This window comes from Pagrus pagrus, assembly GCF_965226575.1.
Source record: "Pagrus pagrus genome assembly, chromosome: 22".
NCBI lineage: Eukaryota > Metazoa > Chordata > Actinopteri > Spariformes > Sparidae > Pagrus > Pagrus pagrus.
The window spans coordinates 5,035,632-5,062,845 of NC_140204.1; the positions used below are offsets into that span (position 1 = coordinate 5,035,632).

The 27,214-nt window shown below is 40.6% G+C and overlaps 2 protein-coding genes and 1 long non-coding RNA gene across 4 annotated transcripts in view; 1 reads left to right on the forward strand and 2 right to left on the reverse strand.

Moving 5' to 3' along the window:
- nhsl2 (NHS-like 2) overlaps window positions 1–27,214 on the forward strand; it is a 149,517-nt gene that overhangs the window by 3,498 nt on the left and 118,805 nt on the right. Inside the window, exon 1 of one of the 2 annotated variants that reach the window (XM_084344654.1) lies at window positions 17,389–17,563. The exons of the other annotated variant lie outside the window; for it this stretch is intronic. Within the exon in view, the coding sequence (XP_084200780.1) occupies window positions 17,461–17,563 (103 nt within the window). The 5' untranslated portion in view covers window positions 17,389–17,460. Of the gene's footprint in view, window positions 1–17,388; window positions 17,564–27,214 lie in introns of those variants that run through there. 2 annotated transcript variants of the gene reach the window in all.
- Window positions 7,369–12,101, reverse strand: LOC311251946 (serine protease 27-like). Its single transcript, XM_084344656.1, has 6 exons — window positions 12,054–12,101; window positions 11,042–11,062; window positions 10,583–10,745; window positions 9,148–9,410; window positions 8,915–9,048; window positions 7,369–8,243 (listed from the first exon to the last, which is right to left on the reverse strand). Exons 2-6 carry the CDS (start codon window positions 11,049–11,051, stop codon window positions 7,824–7,826), a joined length of 990 nt encoding a protein of 329 aa, XP_084200782.1. The 5' UTR covers window positions 11,052–11,062; window positions 12,054–12,101; the 3' UTR covers window positions 7,369–7,823.
- On the reverse strand, window positions 22,525–25,132 carry LOC311251947. Its single transcript, XR_014621470.1, has 3 exons — window positions 25,030–25,132; window positions 23,978–24,149; window positions 22,525–23,719 (listed from the first exon to the last, which is right to left on the reverse strand). It is a non-coding gene; the product is annotated as an uncharacterized lncRNA (long non-coding RNA).

Sequence of the window (27,214 nt, forward strand, 5' to 3'; positions counted from 1 at the left end):
GTGTGCAGTTAGGCCACTTGTCAGAACATTATCATGCTCAATGATGGAGATTATAGAGTATTAAAATTTAAATTGACGACGCTGATCAATGTTTTACGATAATACTCGCAGACGTAACTAACGTTTTTCCCTCTTATAGTGAGGAAAGAGACAGCCTTGGTATTGTACGATCATGTGATGCGAACTGACCCAAATACTCCAATACTACCATTACAGAAGGAAAAGGTTTGAAACAATGCATGAATGTTTCTTAGCAAGACTGAAAATAGCGCCCCGTTTTCTATTCATTCAATCGATAATCAATTTTGAATCGAAAAAATCAAAATCGAATGGAATCGTGCGATTGCCAAAGATTCACACCCCTCGCAGGAGGTCCTTGGACAACCTAATCTCCAGAATAATGGTTGACAGTGTATGTTTCTGCAAACTATGGATACGTTGATACTTTACATTTCTTTATGTTCCAACTTTATGTTCCTTCAGTTTCAGTTTGTAATTGTTATGTTGTGACGGCGCTGCGCTCATGCTCTGGGAAGGTTTAGGCACAAAAAACACTGTTAGAGTTCGGAAAACATCATCTTGTGGCTTAAAATTCCTGCTTTGGTTGCCATGAACGTGGCTGGAGATTTTGTGACTTAATGTTAAAAATATCTAATATAATATTCATGTATATATCTTGTGGTCTTCTTAAGAAAATCTGGTGGGTAGATGTTGAAACACAGTCTTGAGCTGCAGTCAGTGGCTTGCCAGCCTTTGTCGCCTAGCTTAGCTCGGTCACCATCTCCTCCACCTTCCAATATGACAGTGAGGTCCTAAACATGTAATGTGAACATGATAATGTATGACATGTACGACTCTGAACGTATCTGTGGCCGCCGCAGAAGCATCAAAATGTTTTTCTGCCTATCCAGTGAGCAACTTCGCTTCTCCCTTAACCAAGGTCGAGGGAAACCACTTATTTAAGACATGGGGAAAGATCAAGGTCCTGGTTTAAAATCAGCAATGATGAGAGAAAATCAAACTCTCTTCCCTCCTTCATGGATGTGTGCTTTTCCTCCTCTAACAAACGCTGACAATCCCCCCCTCCACCTGCCAAAAACAGTGGAACTCGGTCAGAGTTGCATAAGGCCCGGCTGAAACACATGTTCCAGGCCCGCATGAGGAGACTTTTTCCACCGGGTTCAGGGTTTGTTCGGGAGTCGGATCTCCTGAGCTGCTTTCCAGGACCTTCGACACGGTGGAGCGCCGCAGGGATTTGAGCTGGTTTCCTCCACCCGGGGCGACTGATACGGAGGAAGAGGGAGGCCTGATAGCAGCAGAGTGTGTGTGTCCAGTTTCCACTGGAAGTTGTCACTCAGAAGGCCTGACCTCGAGGAGTTTGTCCTCTGCTGCTTTCTCATTCTGGGTTTATTTCCTGCCGTTCTCTGAGTGTGGCACGAGTATCCCAAGTATGTGAGTGGGAACCAGAGTTTAATGTTTTCTTTCGGTGCTTTTTTCCAGCTTAATTCTCTGGGAAACCACATTCTTCCTCCGGCCCAAAACTGATTTTAAAGGCTGATTTTGCTGCAGTTTGTTGTAACTGAATGTTCCTGCTCGGTCTGATGCTCCCGGTTGAGTCAGTTTAAATAAAACGGAGGAGAAATCTGCTCTCTGTGGTTTGAAATCATACGCACATTTCACTTCTGGACAGCTCCCAGTCAGTGATATCACAGCAGGTGTTTTCCCTCAGCTGTCAGAGGCGACACACCTGCTATTACATCACAAACAGGGTGTGGCCTGGAGTGCAACATGCTTTAGTTTCAGCCTCTAGAGAGCATCGATTCACTGCTTTAATGCTGGCTGCAGAACTATGTGAAAATATCATTATTATTATCCAGTATGATTTATAATCGTTTACAAAGACAACGGAGCTCCAGAGAATCTCTGCATGACTTAAAGGAACAGTTCACCAAAACATTTAAAATCAGTCATTATCTATGCGTAAATGCAATACGACAATTAATTTGAAATAAGTGCAATATCCAAATAAAGGTAAAATGTGTGACAAAACAGCGTTGGCTTCTTTGTTTGTTGGTTGGTTGGCTTCTTTGTTGGTTGGTTGGTTGGTTGGTTGGTTGGCTTCTTTGTTGGTTGGTTAGTTGGTTGGTTGGCTTCTTTGTTGGTTGGTTGGTTGGTTGGTTGGTTAGTTGGTTGGTTGACTTCTTTGTTGGTTGGTTGGTTGGCTTCTTTGTTGGTTGGTTAGTTGGTTGGTTGGCTTCTTTGTTGGTTGATTTCTTGGTTGGTTGGCTTCTTTGTTGGTTGGTTAGTTGGTTGGTTGGCTTCTTTGTTGGTTGGTTGGTTGGCTTCTTTGTTGGTTGATTTCTTGGTTGGTTGGCTTCTTTGTTGGTTGGTTAGTTGGTTGGCTGGCTTCTTTGTTGGTTGGTTGGTTGGTTAGTTGGTTAGTTGGTTGGCTGGCTTCTTTGTTGGTTGGTTGGTTGTATGGCTTCTTTGTTGGTTGGTTAGTTGGTTGGTTGGCTTCTTTGTTGGTTGATTTCTTGGTTGGTTGGCTTCTTTGTTGGTTGGTTGGTTGGTTGGCTGGCTTCTTTGTTGGTTGGTTGGTTGGTTGGTTGGCTGGCTTCTTTGTTGGTTAGTTGGTTAGTTGGCTTCTTTGTTGGTTGGTTTCTTGGTTTGTTGGCTTCTTTGTTGGTTGGTTTCCTGGCTGGTTGGTTTGTTTGTTTGTAGGTTGAATGGATTGTTTCTTTGTTGATTGGTTGGTTGGTTGTATGGTTTGTCAGCAGGATTACACAAAAACTACTGAACAGATTTCCACAAAACTTGGATGGAGGATGGCCAAGAATCGAGCCCATTAACTTTTGGTGCAGGACTGGATAAAGGGATGCATTCAGGAATTTTGTTTCTCACTGTCTTTAACTTTGTGAGATACAGCATTTTTGACATTTTCGTTAATTTCTCAGTGAGACTAATGCAAGGATCTCGGCAAAACAAATTTCAGGCATGCTTAGGTGGCTTGATGAGTTCATTTTCATGCAACCTAGTCTAAGTTTAGTTCAAGAAGACAAGGTGCAGCTGACCAATGTGTGACCGAAACATGCGTGACATCAATGCATATATTGTTCTATACAACTTAAGAACAAACTGGTGCTGAAATGCATTGAACACCACACACAGTTTTTCTCCTCCTTTAGTTGAATCTTTCACTGTAAAGTACTGATTTCTTCCAAATGCTGTTATGAAAATCAAATGCTTGATGAGGGGATGAGAAAGAGGCTTTAACTCCCCTCTCTTCTCTTCTCCTCCCCTCCTCCTCTCCTCCCTCGTTCCCACGGGTGGACGTCAACCACATGACTCAACATCCCTCCCTGTTGGCCCCTCTGAAATTCCCCCTCTCTACTTTTCTGACATCTTTTCCTTCCTCCTCTTCTTCTTGACATGCAGGAGGCTAAAAAATTCCTTCTAAAAAAAAGCCGAGTTTTAGAGATATATTCAGGTTCTGACCCGACAAAACGATGCGTTCAGTGGCGAGGGATGACTTTGGCGATGTTGGTTTTGATCACAGATTCAGGCCACGGGCTCTTTTCAGGGTCAAAACGTTCACTTCTCCTCCTCCTCCTCCCTCGCCGACTATCTTCCTACAGGCTATGATTCAGAGGGCAGCAGCACACACAAACTTCCTGCCACCACTCCAACACACTGCACGAGAAAGACCTTCATTTATTAATATCCACTTTAGCTGTTAGTTAGACTCGATATTCAGAGCTGACTAATCGCCGGAAGGGAATCCAATGTTTTGATTTTTTTAAAGAACAAGTGGAGTTATTCATTAAGACAGACACATCTCGCTGAAATAATAAACCTTTTAAAACTATTGTCTGTTAATTTTTTTACCTCAGTTTTGACTTTTCCGCTTGTGAATGTTTTTATAAAGATTTAAATTCCTGTACTGGTCACAAAAAACTTTTTGTGAAGGCCTATAAACCACTGCTCAGTTATCAGATGCAGAATAATGTTGATTTTGTCATTTAAAATATGACAATATGAAAATCGCTCAGTTATCAGGAACGACTCCGTATAAAACACTTCTTAATCGACTTTAACGCACAGATGAGGCAAAAAATGGCGGCAGAGGACCGCATCAGATCTGTGCAGAGCGTGGAGAAGACTGTAACCTTCATTCGATTTACACGTGAAACATATTTACATCATGTTTTCATTTGTTTGAAAGTTTTGTGGGCCGCTGGTAATTCTCAGAACGTCATTAAAACAGACCAGCGTGTGTGTGTGTGTGTGTGTGTGTGTAAGTGAGTGTGTTTTCAAGGTCAGTGACAAACCGTAGTAGATGTTCGTAATCGAATGTTTCTGTTGGAGCTCCGAGTGTTTTCCATGCTTTTTGTGTGTGTCTGTTCCTGCAGCGTGTGTGTGTGCATGTATGTGTGTGCGCGTGTTGCCATTTTTCCCGTGTGTGTGTGTGTGTGTGTGTGCGTGTGTCTGCACATGCTCAGTTTTCTGTATGAGTGAGTGCGATTAGTGAGGAGCGAGGATTAGCCGAAGGTGGAGCTCTGGGCCCCTCCGTGGTTTCTGTGGTCAACATGTGGCTGTTAATTATCCCCAGAGAGAGGGAAGTGTGTGTGTGTGTGTGTGTGTGTGTGTGTGTGTGTGTGTGTGTGTGTGTGTGTCACAGAGAGAGAAAGTGCCGTTGTTCTCCAGAAAACGAAAGCGAGTTGTAGATTTGGGTAAAAGAGTTGAACCTGCAAGAACTTCCTGTGTTGGCAGAGAGCCCGGCACACACACACACACACACACACACACACACACACACACACACACACACACACACACACACACAGAAGTTAAACTTTTCTCTTTTAATTTTAATCCACCCCCCCTCCCTCCAACTGCAGTTTTTGGGCTGGACGGGTTACCACGGCAACCATCTGTTTAGCAACTGGCCTCCATGAAATACAACCAACATGTCCTCTGTGTGTGTGTGTGTGTGTGTGTGTGTCTCCTGCTGTGAACTTCATGTAGTTTTTCTTTTTCTAATCTAAGCAACAATTGATCAAATGAAGTGAACACTTCACACACACACACACACACACATGCTCTGCTGAGCTCGCAGTCTTACGGTCTTCCCTCAGGAAACACTTTCCGGGAATATGAACCGATGTACAGCATTAATATGGGAAAATCCATCTCTCTCTCTCTCACACACACATTGAGAATGATAGAGCCGACAGAGTCAACCAATAAGTAAAACCAGAGAGGAAGAGATAAGAAAGAGCTGATGAGTTAAGAGAAGAAGGACGAAAAAGGAAGTAAAAAGTGGAGAGATAAGAAAAGAGGACGTCATCGGAGGAAGGACGGGTAGATCACAAGGCGAAGAGATTGATAACTGTTATGTAATATACCACTTTTTCTTCATGTCTCTTATTTCTTGTGCGAGGTAAAGTCTCCAAAATCAACACAAACATGCACTATTCTAAGTCAAGGGGCTCTGTCAAGTGTCACTTTCACGCCCAGTGCCAACGTTGTTGGTCTAAAAATGAGGTGTGGTCAGGCGCACTGATGGCATACTGCAATCTTGAGGCAGCAGAAAGCGCCATAGACCAACAGAAAGCTGGTCTAAACTCAATGCCACAATATTTTTCCTGTATTTACACAGTGCGTTGTTCTGTTAGTAAAATGCTTCCACATAGGCCGGTTAACAACGCACATACATTTTGATTTTTATGATTAGAGAGGCTGTGTTAAGTCATTTTTAATGTTTGATGCCACTGTAACAAATATCGAAGCACATTTAATGAACTTGACAGGACATGGGAAACTCACTAAGACCAGAATTCAACTTTAATCTTCTGAAATAAATATTTTTAGACAGCTCTGATGGGGCTCTGGATTTATTAGGACAGCAGCTTTACTCCAAATTATTTTACTGCACAAACTTGAACCTTGTGTTTAACCTTTTGATGTGTAGAAGAACACAGAACATTGACATTAGATCCTAACCCATTATATTGTGTTATATGTTCACACTATAAATGCTAAATTAAATCAAGCTTGACCCTTTTTTTGCATCAACTTCTCTCTCAGGAGCTCTGATGTTTTGTTTTTATGTGACACATCGCAAGGAAAAAAGTGTGTGAGTGAGTGTGAGAGTAGAAAGGAAGCTAAAGATTGTTTTTCTGCAGAAGAAGAGTGGCGGAGAAAGATTGACGGATCGCCACAAAGATCCTAAAATCCTCCAATTTCTCCACACTGTGAAAAATAACAAATACCACACGAGTCCAGGAGATTGAGTAACAGCAGTGATATAATGCAGGAAGAGGCCCAGTGTGTGTGTGTGTGTGTGTGTGTGTAATGAAATACAGTACATGTGCAGAACAGCACTCTCTCCTCTGGGTCCAGCAAGTTTCCTACAAGTGTTTTTATGTGTGCAGATTTTCCAGTTTGTCGTCTATCATGCTTACAAGACGTCTTTTTTCCCTCTGTTTCTTTCATGCTTTCCTGTTCTCTGCTACACACACACACACACACACACACACACACACACACACACACACACGTCGTCCATCTGTCTGTCCTTCAGTCTGTGCAGCGCTAACATTGTATATACCGTCTCCTAGAGAGCAGATTCCTATCATAGAAGAAGAGGAGGGAGAGGAAAGAGGATCCAGACAGAGCTCAGGTTGTGTGTGTGTGTGTGTGTGTGTGTGTGTGTGTGTGTGTGTGTGTGTGTGTGTGTGTCTCAATGGAGGCACATTGTTCAAAGAGCAGATGTAAAGCCCATGATGGCAGCAGAATGTAAACACAAGTGAGACTACACACACCAGGGACGATATAGTGATAGTATTGATGTGTGTGTGTGTGTGTGTGTGTGTGTGTGTGTGTGTTTGTGTGTGACCTTAATGAACACACACAAATCTGTTGTTGTTGGACAAGCAAGTGGATGTCTGATGTATGGAAGCTTGGGATTTGTTCCCTTCAGCTCTATGGACACTTTTATTTGACTTTTACAGTTTTGGTTCACAATCACTGAGTTTAACAAGGTTTTTTTCTAGAAGCAGAGTCAGGTGGCAGACTGAGAGAGTAAGCAACTTAGCTGGTGAACATGGTGGAGAGTTCAGCAGCTAAAGACGGAGATATTTTACCTCAGGAGGTGGTGGAGACCAAAAATGGAGCTAAAAGCAAAATGAATATTGGACTTATGACTATCAGGTGCACAGAAATATGACCTCAAATTATTTTTATTTTTTTTGACAACTTTAATGGTTAAAGTATGTCAAATGTGTGTGTGTGGTGTTAAGTTTGTTTTTGAGACAACAAAAGAATACCAAAATAAACAATGTTTATGTATGTTTTTTTTTTTTTTTAATGATTAAACAAGCCTGGAAACCAAATTTCCTCACAAGACAAGACACAACTTTAAAGGAAGATGTGCTGCAGAATATTAAAGTTATTGTCATTAGCTAGATTTACCTAACCCAACCACCTGCAGTTTCATTAAATGAATAACTTTTTATTAGAATACAGATTTTAAACCTTTGACATTGAACACAAAATTGGTAAAATGTTGGTTTTGCTCACTTCCAGTGGTTTATGTGATGGTAGACTCCAGGACATCACTGTTGGGTGTGTTTAAAGGTGAAACAGGTGGTGAATCAAACAATCCCAAACCACATTTTTTAAAAATATACTTCATGTAAAGAGTTTGTTTTGTTGTCAACAATCTCAGCATTTCAGTTGTGTATTCTTATCACAACTTTAAAAGAAGAAGGCTCTTCATGAAACACACTTCATGAGACACCTTTACCTTTCACGCCTTCATTTTAAGCGAGCATGTAGAGTGAAAGAACTAGAAAACAGAGTGAGACGAAGTGAGAGAAGTACATCACATTTTCACCACTGTCGAACACACTGCCACCTTCCTTGTCAGTGATCGGAACGACGGGAGTTTTGGTGTAGTGGGTTGTGTAAGGTCTGGGTGGTCGAGTGTACATGGTTGGGGAAGGTCGGGGCGGTTTTGTCGGGCAGGTAAAGTTTACCTCGCTGTCGACTCCAGGTGAGGTGAAGGTAACAAAGCCTGATGTGCTGTTGCCGATGATGTTGCTGATCCAGTCCTGGTACTGAGACACTCGGGTGTAACCTCCGGGGGTCATAGGCCTAGCGCAGCCTTTACCAAAACTCACGATTCCACTTTGGATCCAGATGGCACCATTTTTGGTCACCAGAGGAGCTCCCGAGTCTCCCTGTGGAGAGAGATAGTTGTTGACAGGATATATTTTACAACCTTTCTTATCTATTGTCTGACCAAGAAACATTGATATTGATTTATTATTCATGTTAGGATAGAGATTGGAAGCAAAGAGAAATAGTTACCCTACGAGAAAAGGGAGGAAAATATTTTCAGCAACACAGGAATTGCCTACTACATATTCAATCAGTATATCTTGCGTACTATAAGTAGGCAAGGCAAGGCAAGTTTATTTGTATAGCACAATTCAGACACAAGGCAAATCAAAGTACTATAAGTATAGTATTACCAGCAGCAGCCAGCGTTCACACTGATGTATACTCAAAAAACACATTCTTTGCATCACTCAAACTAATGCTAAAACTGTACATGTAATAATATTCATGCTAAAAGATATGGCTGGAATGCACCTTCGGTAGCTAGCAAGCTAGCACATGGAGTTTCCTCTGTATTGAATGCACAGAACTGATATTGATCTTCTTGTTCTGTCAGTTAATCAGTCACATCTGGTTTCATCAACAAAAACTATATGACAAGATTTTCTATAAGACTATAAAAACAAAAAATTGTCTTTGAGTGGAATCACAGAAAATGGACCGGCAAAACTGTAGACCTACCCGACCCGACTGTAAAATATAAATACACAAAAAGTGTTGGTCACCTCACCTGGCATGTATCCCTCCCTCTGGCTCTGAGCCCGGCACAGATCATGTTCTCTGTGAGTTCAGGATAGTAGCATTTACACTCACTGTTGCCCACTATTGGCATGTTCACCTCCTGAAGGGTGTTGGAAACGGTATCTAATTGGAGAAATTTCCCAGGTGAGATACATATCGATGTGGAAAAAACTAAACATCATGACACATCTGGGTATTTGTTTTGCGAGTCTGTGAGCTTACCATTACCAGTCGAACCCCATCCGGCGACCCAGCTGCTCGTCCCGTTGTGGAAGGTGCTGTTCGCTGCGGCCAAGCAGACCGGAAAGATGTAGTCGGAAACGTTCACCGGGGCCGACAGCCTCAGGAGAGCGATGTCGTGGTTGTTGGTCAGGAAGTCGTATAAAGGATGGAGTATGGCCTGAACAATTCCTCGGGACTCTTCCTTGGGGTTCGGACCGGACTGGTTGTGGCGGCCAAGATTTGCCTCTATTTTTCCGAAGTCACTTTTTGAAGATAAAGAAGTGAAATAGTTAATTTGTCACTTTTCCAGAGTACCTGTTGATGGTTATGAATGAGTGTGCTGATGACCCCACTTCAAACATCACTTTAACATACACTATTAAGTTATTGTATTCCCATTAACGTACTTACTGTATAAAATGTGTGAAGAAATGAACTTTAAATGTATTATTAGGTGCACCTAATGTGCTGGTTCACCTAAATGAAACAATTAGGTGCACCAGTGCAACCAGTGTAAAATAAGTCTGGAGTACTGCTTTTCTAGTTAGTTTACTTCTTTCTTATCAAATTAATCCAGAAAAAAAACATTTATCTGTACCTTGATAATCATTTACTGTACATAACGTGTAAAGAAATGAATTTGAAATGTATCACCTAAATGGAAAAATTAGGCGCACTAGTGCAACCACCGTGAGGCAGTTAGTTTACCTCTTTTATTAAATCAAATAAATCCAAATTTGTCCCCATCAGTAGAGTCTAGTTTAGTTAAGACACACTTTGGCCTTCTTATCTCAGTCTTTCTAAGACTTTTATGCTTTTCCTTCGTGGTGGGATTGAGTTGTGGCGTTGTACACATGCAGGTATTGTATATCACAGGTGGAATGTGGACAGTGGAGTCGCCTCCTGTGTGCAGGACCTATAATTCTTAACTCCACCCATGTTGACAGGTGACAAGAAGCAATGCGTGGGATGTATTTTTACAAGACACCTTCACAACAGACTAAAAGTTGCTGTAGGAAACAGCTTGAAGCAGCACTGCTGGCCTGCATGTCTGGATTTTTGTGAACCTTTTCTCATTTGTACAGATAAAACATGTTTCAAGTAATGGAAACCCTTTTCTGAATATGTTTTTTCAAGTAGCGACAATTGAACTCATAATTTATCAACTGTTTCGCTCTTTGAGATGAAGATTCCCAAATATCGGCATAATGCATGAAAAACAAGGCTGGTGATGAGGAGGCCGTGTTACTCCTCAGTCTCATCCATGGAAAAAACATAATTTTACGTTGTTAACTGGCAACTCGAGAACAACGGCTTTTCCTTTCGTGGTACGCAACCTCTGTCTCTTCTACCATGTTTATTTCAGCCATGTATAACACAGCCTATACCATTGACTTATGTGGAAAAAAGAAAACTCCCACCAGTGATCCCTCACCCTGTGATGCAGTGAGCCGCCGTCAGCACCCACTGGTCAGTAATCAGAGACCCTGCGCAGACCACTTCTCCGTCAGTGTTTAAACTGACTTGCCAGGGCCAACTTCCTGGAGACGCATCTTGACCTCCAACAATTCTGGTGTTCCTCGGAGCCAGACCACAACCTGACAGAGGAGAAGAGAGTTAAAACACGGAGTGCAACAAAACCTCATACCTTAACACCACGAGGACCGATTCAAGATATGATTAAGACTGTGTGACTAAAACTATTCGGTAAAGATTAGAGAAAGTGACTTGGATGCTGATGTGAACAATATCAATGTGAAACTGGTAATGACAGCTTTAGAGCGGCATGCTTCACATGCATAAGGTCTTATTATATCCATAATATCCATTTTCTATAGCTGACAGATGGAAACAAAACTTTAAACTTGCAGAACTTGTTAAGTTAGATGCTTACTTGGTTTCATTGAGTGACAACCTGAAAGTTAGAAACGAAGAAAGAAAAATGTTAAGCAGCCATCTTCAGGGCGAAGCAGAGGACGCACATTTGACATAACAAATGAAAAAGAGACTGAATATGTGATACGATACGGGATGTTTTTGACAAGACATCGGAAATTTTGCAGCCATATTTGTAGTAACACAACAGGATACTTTTGATAAGACGTCCGGACATTTCCCAGCCGTTTTTGTGGTGACAAAACTGGATATTTTTGACGAGATGTCGAGCCATAGAGCAGAAATAGTAATTCATAAAGAAACGGAAGAGACAACTGATTTAAAGCAACAATTAACCAATTTTTAAATTAATTCCCTGTTTTGATAATCGAATAATCAGTTTCAGTCATAAAAAAAAGGTCAAATTCTCCGATTCAAGCAATGAAATATGAATATTTTCTGCTTTCTTTCCTCCTCTATGACAGTAAACTGAATATATTTGGGTTGTGGACAAAAGAAGGATTAATTACTACTTTTTAATACTAAATTGATTAGAAGTGCTCTAATTATTGATTAGCAACTGATATCTTCACTCTCACCAGACCAGACAGTCTGTGGGACTGTATTGTGGGACCTATTTAAAATCATTTAAATAATGTGTTAAGAAATGAATTTAAAATGTGTTATTATGTGCTGGAGCCTTGAAATCAGTCATTTTGGGGTTTTTTTTGTTGATGAAAGAGAAGATCAGCTGTCAGTTTCTTCTATTTTAACCCAGTCAGGAGTATTTTTTTGTCCGTTTTCAGGCAGAAAGCTGTAAAAAAGCCTTTTTACATCGCAAAGATGATCATTGCTTTAAAGAGTGAGTAGTTGGAGTGTAACTACATCAAAAAGTAGCCTTTAAAGAGCTTTTACATGAGCAGTTTTTAAGTCAAGCAGCATCACAGTCTTTTACATCTTCCATCTTTTGATATTGAGCCAATCAATAAGAAAAAATACAAAATATTGTAAATAAAAATGTGTCTTCCTACCTTTGGATAAGAGAACGATCGTCACAGTTAAACCACACAGAAACTGGTGGAGAGCCATTTTAACTGTTCCTCCTTCACTCCGTCCTCAACTTTAAATACCTTTTGATTTTTCCTCAGCTCCACCCACAGACTCACACCGTCCATTACACCATCAGCACCACTTCACTGAACTTTCCTTATAACATTACTTGTGCTTTACAAAGCTGCGGAGGAGGCATGAAGTCAAACATGTTTGTCTTGATGCCTGTGTTCGTCTCACATGTCTTATATGTACCTGCACAGTATTTAAGTTCACCTGTGTACGACAGAGGAAGGCTTTAACTGCAGGTGCTGCGCAACAGGTGAAAACAAAGTAAAATCATTTAATCAAGGCTTAAAGTGTGACTGTGAAGCTTTTCTTAACTTTTTCTGATTAGCCACAAGAGTAAAAATGATGGCGTCACAATAAATGTAGGATTGATGATTTTACTCATTTATCGCTACTTTTCTCCTCTTTTTAATGAGACATATTCTCAATTAGAAGTGGGTCTGTATAGTATATCTGCAGTCCTGAGTTGTCCTGATTTCACTTTTACTCAAAATGTATTAAAGAATTTAACATATTGACGGTAAACATGTCATCCGTGGAGGAAGTCACCAGACTCCCTTGAAAGAACGCTAAATTTAAGATTCATTGCGCTAGGAGAAACTGTATAAACTATGTGAAACGCTGTCTACAATACAGTCTTAACTGTTTGGGCCTATTTGTTAATTTGGCAAATGTTATACATGAATATTTTTTCTTTATTTGTGAAAAAACACATCGGTTTGTTCCATTGATGTAGGTGTATATTTGCATTTAGAGCAGGGAAGTGGGATCCAATCACAAGAGGTCATTAAAGACGCATTTCAAGTCACATGTTAATGCCAGGTGTGAAGTGACGGGTTTAAACTGTCCACTTATGATCTTATGATCACGCGTTCATGTTGCATCATATTTATCGTATTGATGAATATCTGACTTGCTGCTCGGATAGAAGTGCCTAAAAACCAACAACCGCAGCCTCAACCCAAACTAAACAGACGTGGAGTTCCAGTATAAGATTATAAATTTAAATGTTTTTTAACCTTCACACAACGCACAGACGATGTCAGCACTCACATGTCTCTGGGATGTGAGTCTTCCCATGGCTATCAACTGTCCCGAACGACTTGAAGGTGACATGAGAATGCAGCAGCACCGGTGTGGCAGTGATTCATCATGACGTCAACCTTTATTAGTAAGAGAATATAGGTGCTGTCTCTTCTTATACACGTTACATAATGCTGCTTTAATGAAAGTACTGAAGCCATTCGTTGATAATGAGATGAAGCTGTTTGCTCGGGTTGACCTGGATTTACTGTCCCTCACATCTTTTTTAATATAATGCTCTATCTTATAACAGAGACGGATGGTTGTCGTGAGTGCGAGCGAGTTAGCAGGCAGCATCGTGCATGTGTGTGTGAGTTGTATCAGTGTTTATGTGTGTGTGTGTGTGTGTGTGTGTGTGTGCGCAGAGTTTTTCTCTCAGGGCTGTAACGGACAAAAGGCTGGCTGTCAACACCAACACGCTCAACGCTGGCCAAGGCATGCTGTAATGGTGGACGCAATCACTTCCAGATGACGGACAGAGCGGAGTGTGTGTGTGTGTGTGTGTGTGTGTGTGAGGGAGCTTGAATTAAAGAGAGGAAGAGAGGGATATCACTTCATCGTGGAGGGGAGAGAGTGACTGTTACCGTAAGGAAAGGAGACGAGAAGACAAGTCTGTATAAGAAAAGGCAGGAGATTGTCAGATTACATGTTTGTTCACAACTCTCATGCAAATGCAAATTTTTTCAAAGTTTGTTCTTAAAGGTCCCATTTGTGAGAAAAGTTAGGGGGTTAGGGTTGCATGCATCTAAGAACTAAACTTCCTGAGGTTCTATCAACAGTTGATGTTAACAGTTAACAGTTAAACAAAACACCAAAAATGGAAAGTTCATCCATTCTCAGACAGAGTGAGTGTAAAACTGGGACTTTAAATGAGCTGGACTGAAACTTGTAAGACACTTGATCCTGACTGCAATAAGGTGGTAAAACAAAATAAATACAGGAGAGTCAGGTGCTTTTTCTGTGCACAGATATGGTAATAAAATGCTCCAAAATGATGTGAAATTGTTTATATTTTTATTGAATAATGTAAAAATCCCCCTAATCCCCTCCCAGTCCTCCCACAAGCCTTGGGAAAACAGATGAAAAAGTGCAAAAATAAAAATGTAAAGTTGAAGTTAAGCGCCGCACCTCTGCATGGCATCCGAGCTCAACAGCGACATCGTCTGACTGAGCTTTGAAATATTCAAAAAATAAATGTTTTAAAATGTCTAAGGCAGAGAGCCGAGGAGGATCAGAGAGCCGAGGAGGATCAGAGAGTTGTTCTGGTTGCTGTAAGTTATTTATTGGCAGGATGTCGTGATGAGGAAGCTGAGTGTGTGAGCTTCAGTAGAGGAGGGAAACAATAAGAGAACACACAGTCCTGACACTGAACACATGGACCTGGACACCCTGATGTGTGTGTGTGTGTGTGTGTGTGTGTCCATGCCTCCCACTACCTGGCAGCCACGAGGCTCTGCGGTTTGGACGTGGTGTGAACAAACAGTGTGTGTGTGTGTGTGTGTTTGTAAACAACTCGTATTAACACCCTGGTGTTTCTTTTTTTTTCTTCATGAGTCACGTTTTATCAGATGAGACGCCATTTTGTGTCTTTGTTCGATAACTCTGTGTGGTTGTGGGTGTCGCTTTGTCTTGTATCAGTGTGTTTGTTGCTGCTGTCTTAATATTCATCATGACTAGTGTAGAAATATGATGATTAAAGTTGATTTTATGTATATTTGGGAGCACTGAAAGTAATAGATGTGGAATTATTTAAAATTAGAGAAAGATTTTAAATCCATTTTTTGTTTTGTTTCACAAGTGTCCACATTGCACCTGTAGCCACACCCAACAGTGTACTGACACACCTTGAACACTGCAGCGAGGTGGGAAGTTAAATGATGAATGGTTAACAAAAAATTAAGGTTGGATGATTAATCAGAATATTACCGAGTATCGCAGTATCGCTAAGTGCAATTGTCTTACTTTTTATAAATCGTTTGGCTGATGTTATTGGCCGATACTTGCCGGTATCAGCGTATACATTGTCCGATATGTGCTGAATGCAGAAACATATTCCCCAAAATCAATCTTCCTACAAAGCTCTGATTTGTTAAGTATGTCTTCACTTATGGGGAAACAGCCATCAGAGAACCAACACCTGAACTTTGAATCCCTGCAGAAATTAGACACACATGCAGCGATTAAGAGGGCTGGAAGTTTTGTCCTGCAGCAAGAGTAAACACTCAGCACGATCAAACTGATTAATTGAGAATAATTATTATAAATGTTTAAAAAAAAACAGCAACTTTTCGTTTGCCAAAGAGTCATTAGTTCCTCGAATGTTGCACAAACATCTGCTCCACGTCTCCCCTGACAAACCGTCGCTGAATATTTTATCAACAGACCTTTTGTTTTTAATCGTATTCTGTGAGTTCAGGTCGGTTTAATGGTGTAAAATGAGTCATCTTTGGTTCTTTAGACGCCTGTGCTGCTTATTAATCCATATTTGTGTGTTTCTGCGTGTGTGTTGCTGAGTGTCCTCTGTGTGCCCTCTGCATTCATTGGTGCCCCGTGTGAGGCAGGCACTCTGCCCTGTCTCACACACACACACACACACACACACACACACACACACACACACACACACACAGATTATTTACTGCTTTCATTTCACTGCGGACACTCTGCTCCGCTGATTATATGGTGGGTATTTCACTTGAATGCCTTTTGCAGTTGCTACAATAGTATAATAGGAATTTAACCTTTAACCCTTTTAACGTATAATTAAACCCTCTGGAAGAGAGAACGGTAATAAAAGCCTTATTAATTTGACATATGCACCACTTTTACACCAACCCTTCCATTATTTCTGTGTTGAATGCTCATTTGCAGACTTATTAACCGGTCGACACTTTTTTGCTGTCTGTAATTTTAACTTTGGCAGGAATACTTATAGATTTTTGCCCACTGAAGTACCTTCACTTTGTAGGAAAACTACAACGAACAGCCTATTGCACTTATGGACAGTACATTACGAACATGTTATTACAGCTCGATTAGGAACTTTTCACCTCACGCTCGAAGGAGTGTTTGGAGTTTGAATAAAAAGCGCTCTCAGAGCCCTCAGACACACACACACCCTCGGAGCGCACAGTTGCTTGCTAGCTTACGGCTAATGTACAGTAAAGTAATCTGTCTGTTTGAGGCGATTAAACTCTTAACACGCGGCAAAACATTTACTTCGCTGGCGGTGAACACACCGTTAAACAACCACCACTGCTGGGGTTCAGGAGACAAGGTGATATTGTAATGTTTTATTCACGTTACGTTTAGTCTCGTCAGAAGACGAAATGTAACGCACCGCTCCCTTGAGTAAACTTGTGGATTTCTCTAGTTTGAACTTTACTAGAAACATTTGCGTTAAAGCGAGTACACAACTCAACAGACTACATAACAAGGACCTGGTCGGTTTTAGTCATTTTGACGCAGAAATATTACATATCACATCTTTAAACAAACTAAGCAGAGTCAGCAAATGAATCCATAACAACAAACACGAGTTGCATGTTTGTAAGTGAGATGAAAGAACATGACACAAGCTATTGATAGCAGGAAGTAGAAATAGAAACTCTGGCTTTGCTGTACACGACATAAAAAAAACAATGTTTGTGTTGTTAGAGGACTCAGCAGTGAGCGTAGGTGTGTGTTTGTTTGTGTGTGTGTTTGGCATCTGTTACCTCATGTTTGTGTGTGTATTTTCTCTGCTGGTGTGCGTGTGTGTGTGTGTGTGTGTGGGCAGGGCTGACGCAGCAGAACTAACTGCAGCGTGGCGAACAAGAGAGGCCGCGCTGCAGTTACAAATGTATTCATAGTCGTACACGGCGAAGTGAGGCTGCACGAACCGCACACGAATATAACACTCGGACACTGATGTTGACGTTTGAAATCACATGTTGCCTGCAGACACAAACACACACACACACACACACACACACTGGGCTTGGTTTATCACATGAACTGTCACTGTTGCAAGTTCTGTTGCTAGAAAGAGACCACGTGAGAGAGAGAGAGGGAGGGAGAGGGAGAGAAAGTGTCATCAAAGGGGTGAGGATGGGAGAGAGGGAGGGGGAGAGAGAGAGAGAACGAGAGAGGAGTGAGGAGGAGGTGGAGAACGGGGGTGAGTGAAGCAAGAGGACGCACCAGCCGACGGACAGAGAGGAGGAGAGTGATTAGATTTGATTGATAGATCGAGGGGGGATGCGTTGGAAAAGGAGGCGATCGCCAGCGCAGGGGAGGACGGGAGGTGATGAGGACGAGGAGAAGAGTTCAGACACCTCTTTCAGAGTGCATTTCTTTAAAGGTAGAGTGTGTGTGTGTGTGTGTGTGTGTGTGTGTGTGTTTGCCCAGTTGGCCGCATGTTCCTTCTTGTTTTGCCGCATTCGTCTCAGGTGTGCTGTCGAGGTGTCAGAAAGCGCATCGATATGTCGCCTTCTCGCCGTGTGTGTGTGTTTTTTTGTGGAGATTGAAAGAAGAAACCTGCAGAGTCCTGACAAATTAAAAAAATGTTTCATGTTTTTCACTTTTCCCTCAACGATTCGTTGCATTTTTTAAGATCCTGAACTATAATTGATGATGATGTCTGCATGTTGACGAGCTTCAGTCTCACACTTGTGCTTTTAAAGGTATCGCACAACGGTTATGTAAAATTTGCAAGTTTTAAAAGCAGACACCGAAAGTAGAGCTGTTTTAACAGGAAATGACTTCACAGATGGCTAGTTAAAAAGTTCATCAGTAATTTACTACTTTAATATTTGTTAAGAAGCACAGCTGGAGCTCCACCTCTGCTGCAGCCTACAGTTTGCTGGTCTAAAGCTTGCAAGATGTTTGACAAGATGTTTGTGACTGTTTGCTGTTAGTTGGCGGGCACTTTGTTTACGGTGGGTTTATCAGAGCCTTGTCGCTGAAAGCAGAAGAGAGCAGTAAGACTGAAGGAAAACGCATGTTCTCACCAATAGTTGACAGGATGATTGTCGGATGCTCGATTAAATTTCTGACACCCCTAATCTGACATTCACACCTTCTTTGCACCATGTTTGATTAGCTGTGCGGTTAAGAGAGCATTCTTTGCACAACTATGATCTTTAAATGAAAAAATGTGCAGTTGTCCATCTAGTTCTTATTGGGTAATGTGAGGGGGTTACAGATCCAGTCTTTCACCACCTGAACCGCTCACAGACGAGTCGTACAGTTGAGTCCTTTTCACAGTTGTTTCACCCCTCGTTTCAACATAATATCAGATTAAATGGGAACGCATTGAATAATAAATCTGGAAATGTTTGTTGTTTGTTTGTTTGTTTGTTGTTGTTGTGTTGACACATGTGGTTCTGCAGACGTTCCTGTCGTCATAAACTTTAACCTTTAACTGTATTTTTAGTGGGGTATGTGCCCTCAGCCAAGATAAATAAATTACTGAGCTCTGATGGTGATTCACTGGACAAAATTATATATTTGCATCTGCTTGTATACCTCTACCTTCCATGGATAAACTTTGTGAGTCTAAACAGAAGATTAATGAGGCAAAAAAAAAGAAAAATACTGTTCACTTTGCACTTGGAGCCAAAATAAACAGATGTCTTTAATATATGAATCGTTGACTCATTCGAAACAAATGAGGTTAAAGGCAGCTGAAAGGGACCCGTGTTCAAACTGGGAACAAATCTGTGTGGACACATATCACCCGAACCACAAGCCTCTGCTGAGACACACATGCTGGTTTGAATCATTTTACTATCAAACATCTGCTGCTCTTATTATTCAGCTATACTCTCATCTATCAAGAGCATCGTACGTCTTTTTTTACTGGCGGTTTGTCGTATGTGGTTGTCATGGGACACGCAGAACGTTCCTGGCAGCTTGGATGCAGGAAATTGAATCAAAGATACAGAATGCTCCCTCAAGAGACCGTTCACTGATTATTTTCCATTTCTTTCCAGTTTTCTCACGGGTTGGTGAGATGTAGGTGACAAAAATACTTGGTTAGGTTTAGGGAATTAAAATACTTGGCTAGGTTAAGGGAACTAAATACTTGGTTAGGTTTTGAGAACTAAAATACTTTGTTATGTTTAGGGAACTGAAATACTTGACTAGATGTAGGGAACTTAAATGATTGGTTAGGTTTCAGAAACATAAAATGCTTAACTAGTTTTTGGGAAATAAAATACTTGGTCAGGTTAAGGGAATTAAAATTCTTAGTTAGGTTTAGGGAATTAAAATACTTGGTAAAGTTTAGGGAACTAAAACACTTGGTTAGGTTTAGAGAACTAAAATACTTTGTTATGGCAAGGGAACTAAAATACTTGGCTAGGATAAGGAACTAAAATACTTGGTTAGGTTTAGGGAATTAAAATATTTGGTAAAGTTTAGGGAACTAAAAAACTTGGTTAGGTTTAGGGAACTAAAATACTTGGTTAGGTTTAGGAAACAAAAATACTTGTTTAGCTTTAGGAAATCATGGTTTGGGTTAAAATACACCCCTTCACAACTTTAAACACGTATACGACTTCTGTAATGTGCATGTTGTTCTGGTCTTTTCTCCTAAGTTGCTAAGCTGTGACATTACAACAACGTGATTGGTGAGTTCAATGATGGTTCTGGAACGGCATTAATTATGATGATCCAGGAACAACACCAACATGCTGATATCAGATCGTGCATGATGTTTCATGGGGAGACAAAGTCCTACTCTGTCATGTAAAAGGGAAATACAACAAGCTGGTGTTTGTTCTTGTCAGCCAGCCTCAGGCTAAAGGAAGGTCTGCTGCAACCCTCCTCACATGGAGGCTGCAGACAGACTGCTCCCAGACAGTTTATAATGTTCCTTGAAATGTTTGTTGTCCTGAAGGAGATTTACAGAAGGATTTTAAAGGGGAAAATGGAATGAGATGACACTGACTCATCAGCTCTCCATCTGTCTCCATGTTGGATCTTTTGTGTGTCTGACTGGAACAGCTACCAAAGGGCCGTTTCACACACTGACATTTAAGTGTGCCCCAAAGTTTTAAATGAGCTTATTTGTCTGTGTCCTCCAAAAAACTCTGTTGTTGAAGAGGATGCACGAAGAGGAAAGCAACATGTTCTCACAGGATTTTGCAGCATCGTGCTTTGAGCCAAAAATGACAAAATTCATTTAATAGGAGGTCAAGTTTTTCCTCTGTCAGTTTGTTGTTATATGGCTTTGAAGACATTTGAATGACTGAACAAAGTTCTGTTTATCAGACGCGTTCTGCTTTCGGACAGTGAACTAATAGCATCTGTGGACAACAGGACTGGAGGTCTCAAATTTCATTTTGGTGTTGTTTTGAAAAATGAAAGAACTAAAATACCCGTAAAGTTTAGGGAACTAAAATACTTGGCTAGGTTGAGATAAACAAAAGTACTATGTCAGGTTCAGGAACCCAAAATACCTGGTATAGGACACTAAAATACTTGGTTAGGTTTAGGAAAAGAAAGTAATTTGTCAGTCTCAGGGAACTAAATTTTTTTTCGGTTTAATTAAGCTCAAATAGCTGCTTTATATGACATTAAAACCTTAAATCATTCACTGAGTACATTATTTATGTCCGTTTTAAATCTGTATGTAAGATTCTCTGACTGTAGATCGTTGCTGATTGCAATTTCTGGTGTGAACGCCCGGGAGGCTGGATGAAGGAAGTCTGACTGCCTAGTTCACACACACACACACACACACACACACACACACACACACACACACACACACACACACACACACTTACACACACACACACACACACACACACACACTCAGCCTGGGGGGTCTGGCAGCTGCAGGCAGTGAAGTGGCAGGAAACAGGCCTGACATTTAGACTTTTGGCAGTGTTGTGGCATCATTTTGTTCCTCCGATCGGACAAAACACTGAAACAGAAACTACTGAAGATATATATTTTATTGTACCTGTGCATATAAGAGCACATGTAAGACTTTGTGAAGTGTCTCTCCTGCTCATTAACTTCCATCCTCGTCATGTGACAGCAGTAGGACCACTGGGAATCTCTGACTTTACACTCAAACACACACACTCGTACACAACCACCAATTAGCGCCAATTTGGATGAGATTTATCCACTGAGTTGACACGAGTTTATTCAGCCGTTAAAACATCAACCGACATCAACAGAGGTGATGGGGTTTACCGCAAACAGGCAACATGAAAGGACTCTTGTCAGAAACACAGTTGTACAGTTTATTTTTCAGATCTTTTCACAATATCTACGAGTATTTTACCTTCTTCAAAACCAAATATGCAACTTTTAAACTCACTTAGATGGACTGTAGGGGAAATATCACTTAAAAAGTCTTGCTCAAGGGCACCTCAATGCCCATTTCGTGAAAAAGGAAACAGCATCTTTCCACATTCACATTCCCCACCTGGCAAACCGGCAACTTCCCAATCCTGCGTCTCCAGCCTGCAGGCAGCTGCTGGCCCAGATATCAACAGTCCTCAGTCTGTTGTTCGGCAGACGGAGAAACACTCTTCGTGTTAATTAAAGTGTTTCCCTCAGCTGGCTTTCACTCGATTCAGCAGATTTAGTTAATTTCAGAGAGTCTTCCCCTGAACTCCCGTTCACCTCAGGCAGCTGTACTTGAGTACATTTATCTCACGTACTCAGAGGGACTTTATTAAAACGTTTTCTCCGTGCAGAGGTCTGCTGAGGTTTAATTGGCTTCATTTTCATAACAGTCTGTAGAGATTTAGATCTAGATTTTCCAGCACAGAGACAAGATTCTTTATGGATATTTATACTGTGGAGATAAGTTTTAAGATATGCTGAGGGATGACATGCTTCTTAATGGTTTGTGAAAAATTTTAACTGTTTATGAACCAACTGATTAGTTTCTATCACTGGAAGTCTGACTGCCTAGTTCACACACACACACACACACACACACACACACACACACACACACACACACACACACACACACACACACACACACACACTTACACACACACACACACACACACACACACACTCAGCCTGGGGGGTCTGGCAGCTGCAGCTGAAAAGAGACGTAAAAAAAACCCCCAAAAACTTTCATTCTGGCTCTCCAGTGAGCGTCTTTTCATCATCATCGAAGACGTTGAAAGGACGTGTGTTGGACATGTTTTTGCTCAGTGGAACTCATATATTTGACATTTCAGTATTTTTCTTTTAAACGCTCGTCACTAGTTTCTGATTTTCTCTGTTGTACATAAAAAGAGCCAAACAAAATATATATAAATAAAATGGACACCCTCTTGATTCAGTGCTTCAAAAATATTGATTTATTGGTTTAAGTAATTTATTAGACAACATAAAAAGCAAAATGAACAGGATGAGAGTACAGCTTCACAGAATTTCTTAGTAGTGGACAATAACATGAATTGGACACTGCGCTGTTATCAGCCAGTGTAGCTCAAAGTTGTCTACTCTGTGTAATTTAGAGGAAATGAAACACCCACGCATGGTTACTTTAATCAACCCAACTGCACATATTCACATTTCTGCAAACCACGGATATGTTGAAACACTTCTTCATGTTGCAACTCTGCATGTAATTACTCTACTAAGTAGAGTATTACATTTAAGTTGTGCAAGCTAAAAAGTTTAAACAGCTTTTATTAGTCGACTTAACGTAATAAGGTAATTTTGATGTAATCAGTTTCCTGAAGTTTTTTGAGAGTTGCACATGTGCATTACTTAACAGGCAGGATGTTGCCAATCAGAGGCAGAGTAGGGCTGTTCACGCCGAGCAAGGTAGTGTGATCTCAAATAACGCCGCCACAGCTGGTAGCCATGGCTTCGGTACAGATAACACCTGTTACATAGTGACGCACATACGTTACGGAAGTAAGGCTCGACTCCAAACCAGGCGTTTCCCATTACACATAATGTAGAAATGTGAACATCGGTGGTTTGCAGAGATATAATATGCCAACACTCTGGCGACTCGGCCGTTTCAATCCGGCTCATCTCATGTTTATCAAGTATACAAGCAGGTTGAAAAGTGTAACAGAATCAATCACATGCCAACATTATTTATGTAAGCCAAACGCCTTCATTTAGCTAAGCGTGACAGAGGTATTAGTTAGACACCAGGAATCCAATGTCTACTAACCCTTCAAAACCTCAAGGTCTGCAGCGTGGAGCGCTGGTGTCTGGCATCTGGCCACGGTACCCCTCAAAATGGACCGGGAGGCAGCTGTTTTCAACTTTATCACAGGCCACAATCACAGGTTCTATCCTTGACGCACGATATGTAATATTGCATCTCCCGTCCCTGCTGACTCTGACATAATGCACCAGCATGCGTGAGCCACTGATGCATAAGTTACCTGCGTAACTACCACTGAGGGGCCGGCCACGGCCGTTACAGATGCTCACAACACTCATCTGATCTCCTTTCTCGATGAAGGACTGACGAGGTCTGTTGCAGAGTCTCTTCCTCATTAAGTACCTGTAAAATGAGCATAGCATTGATAACGTTCAACTAAGTTTGGAGTAACTTTGGAGTTTAAAACAAATCAAGCAGCAGTGTGATATTAGAAAATGCTTGTGCATCAGTGACAGTGTTTAATTTGAAGGGCTGGTCACTCGGCTGACACAGTAGAAAACAAGATTTCACTAATACTGTAGAAGTAGAAGTACACATTACTGACATATATTATCTCCATCTAACTGGTGACCAACTTTACAATGAAACCATTTAACTCACCTTCTCCATTCAGTCTTCGATGATCTGCTGAAGCGATCCTTAAGGATGTGTTTATGAACAAATTTGTTGTATGCATTGTTGTCGTAGTTCCTAAGACAAGGACGTGGGTTTTGCCCATAAACAAGGGCAACAGTGACTGTGATGGTGATCAGGAGAAGGGTGTTCATCTTGTCTAGAGATGATGATGAGAGAAAAAAAAAAAGAGTTTTGGAGCACATTAATGTGTTGACCAAACAAATATCAAGAACATCAGAAAGTAACAGGTCAACTGCTGAACACACAGTGTTGTATGAAGTACTGAGAAGTAAAAGTAATGATATTATGTTAAAATATTACTTGAAAATCATCCATAACAATAGTACTTGAGTAAAAGTGTCTGATATTAAATGTACTTAAGTATTAAAAGTACATTTTACTGGCAATAAATGTACTTTGATATCAACTGTACAAATGAATTATACATATATTTAAACGTATGTTTAAACTTTTTTTTCATCCAACTGCCAATAAAATAAATTACCCTTAAAATGCGCAACTTTGGCTCTGATGCAGCAGGTAATCTGCAAAGTAACTAGGAAATACAGTAATCAATTAAATGTAGTAAATGGAGTAAAAAGTTACAATATTTGCCTCCAAAATGTAGTGGAAGTATGAAGTAGCAGAAGATGGAGTACCTCAAAGTTGTACTTAAGTACAGTACTTGAGTAAATCTACGTAGTAACATTTCATCACTATGAACATGCAGCAAGTGCAAGATGATGTTTTTTCCTAGAATGTGATTGATGAGCGTCATGTAGCTTTAACATTTTAGAGAACTGATAATCTGTGATCTTTGCTTTTCAGCGTCTTCTCACACATATTTAAGGAAGTTTGTGTTTGTCAAAAACCCGAAGCTGACGTTACTTTAAAGTCTGATCTGAAAAGGTGCTAAATAAAGTAAAAGTCACTGTACTTACTTTAAGTCAGTACGCTGACAGAAAGATTCACAATAAAGTCACAAAACAGACAGAAAACAATCTAATAATGTAATAAAACTGATGATGTTTTCTCACCTGCTCTGCTCAGCCAGCTACTGCTATGTGAATGTTGCTGCATCCGTATCAAGAGTATTATGAAAATAGATGAACAGCCAATGATAATCCTGAGGAGGGTAGTTTTTACCCTATATGTCGATGACTATCACCATGAATTAACGTCCAGTAGTGTGTGTGTGTGCACTAACTACCTCTGTAAATGAGGAAGTGTCCTTTATGAGGAACTACTGTATGTGTCAATTTCTCTGTCTCCTGTGGGTCACAGCTAATGGTGATAAAATGATATGGTTTGCACATGTCATGTTGGTATATAACACATACGTATGGACGTGTCTGTGGTTTGCAGAAACACTAAGTGCGAGCATCTCATCCTAACTGGATTATCACCATTTTTTCGTCGGACATAATTTTCTAAAGTCGCCCAAAAAACACACGTTTGGTTCACTCACGATTTCTGATGTCATAACAGCAGGTGAGCCGCATGTGGAGGAAGCTAGTTGTTGGTTGTAGAATAATTAACAACAACCATCAAATTCACACTGAGCAAAAACATATCCAAAAGACATCAATTCAACGGTGGAGAGTCAGAATGAAAGTTTTTTTAGACGTCCTTTCAACATTCACTACAGGGTTCAAAATTACAGTTTTAACAGTGTAATTTTAGACTTCAACTTCAGTAACAGACGTTTAAAGAACTTCTTGTGGTTCACAATTAAAGTGTTTTGGACAGCCGATTTTACCTCCATGCAGCAGAAGCTACAGGGTGGATTCAAACCTCAGTATCCTGCATGAGGCATGCACTTTACCAGCAGAGCTATTCATCCAGTTTAATAAATACCATGTTTTGGTCATCTAACCTTTATCAGGGAGGCTAATGTTGCGTGGTTGTGAACCCTGTAGTCCAGTGGGATTCTTCAACCAAACTCATATATTTGACATTTCAGTATTTTTCTTTTGAATTTTATTTTAGATGCACCACAACGCTCATCATCCAGTTTCTGATTTTCTCTGTTGTACATAAAAAGAGCCAAACAATATATATGTATATATATGTATATGTATATATGTGTATATATATATATATGTATATATATACATATGTATGTATATATATATATATATATATATATTTGCATATGTATATATAAAAATAAAATAGACACCACTTTGATACAATGCCTCAAAAATATTGATTTTTTGGTTTAATTTATTTATTAGACAACATAAATAGCAAAATGAACAGGATGAGAGTACAGCTTCACAACATTTCTTAGTAATGGACAATAACATGAATTGGATTCGGAAAGTGATTGCAAACAAGTGAATATGACTTATTAACCTTGAGGTGCTTGCTTCATGACACAATAACCCCAAAAGCATGTGTGACCTCTTTAAGTACAGGCACTTTGTCAGATTTTACAGTGCAGGTTTAGGCACACAAGTGTTGCCACAAACATCCAGCGTTATAAATGTCAAAATGCCGTCTCAAATGCTAGTCTAGTCTAGTCTTCCTGCCAAGCTGCAACACGGTCTGTGCATATACATGTAATATGAGCACGATATGACACATAATGTAGAAATGAATCGTAGACCTGTGACACGTACAAATGTGAAGATATCGGTGGTTTGCAGAGATGTAATATGCCAACACTTTCCTCTGGTGACTCGGCAGTTTCAATCAGGCTCATCTCATGTTTATCAAATATTGCGGCAACAGGTTACAAAGTGTAACAGAGACAAAGAAAAAAATCACATGCCAATATTATTTATGTAAGCCTTCATTTAGCTAAGCGTGACAAAGGTATTAGTTAGACACCAGGAATCCAATGTCTACTAACCCTTCAAAACCTCAAGGTCTGCAGAGTGGAGCGCTGGTGTCTGGATATTGGCCGAAATACTCCTCATAAGTGGAAGGTAGGCAGCGGTTTCCAATTTTATCACAAGCCACAATCACATAATGGGAATATGAGTCAAGATGTATATCTTTGCAGCCCCTGCCTGCTTCGACCTGATATACCAGTATTTGAAAGTCGCTGATGCATAAGTTAGAGTTATGAGGATACAGTCGCCGGCCATGGCCATTACAGATGCTCTCGACACGTCTCTGATCGCTCTTCTCGATGAAGGACTGACGAGGTCTGTGGCAGATTCCCTGACTAGTTAAGTACCTGTAAAATGAGCATAGCATTGATAACGTTCAACT

Coding starts and splice junctions, on each gene's coding strand:
- LOC311251946 (XM_084344656.1), bottom strand. Junction 9,049..9,147: donor ATGGGGTTCGACTGGTAATG/GTAAGCTCACAG, acceptor TTCTCCAATTAG/ATACCGTTTCCAACACCCTT. Junction 8,244..8,914: donor GAGGGAGGGATACATGCCAG/GTGAGGTGACCA, acceptor CTCTCTCCACAG/GGAGACTCGGGAGCTCCTCT.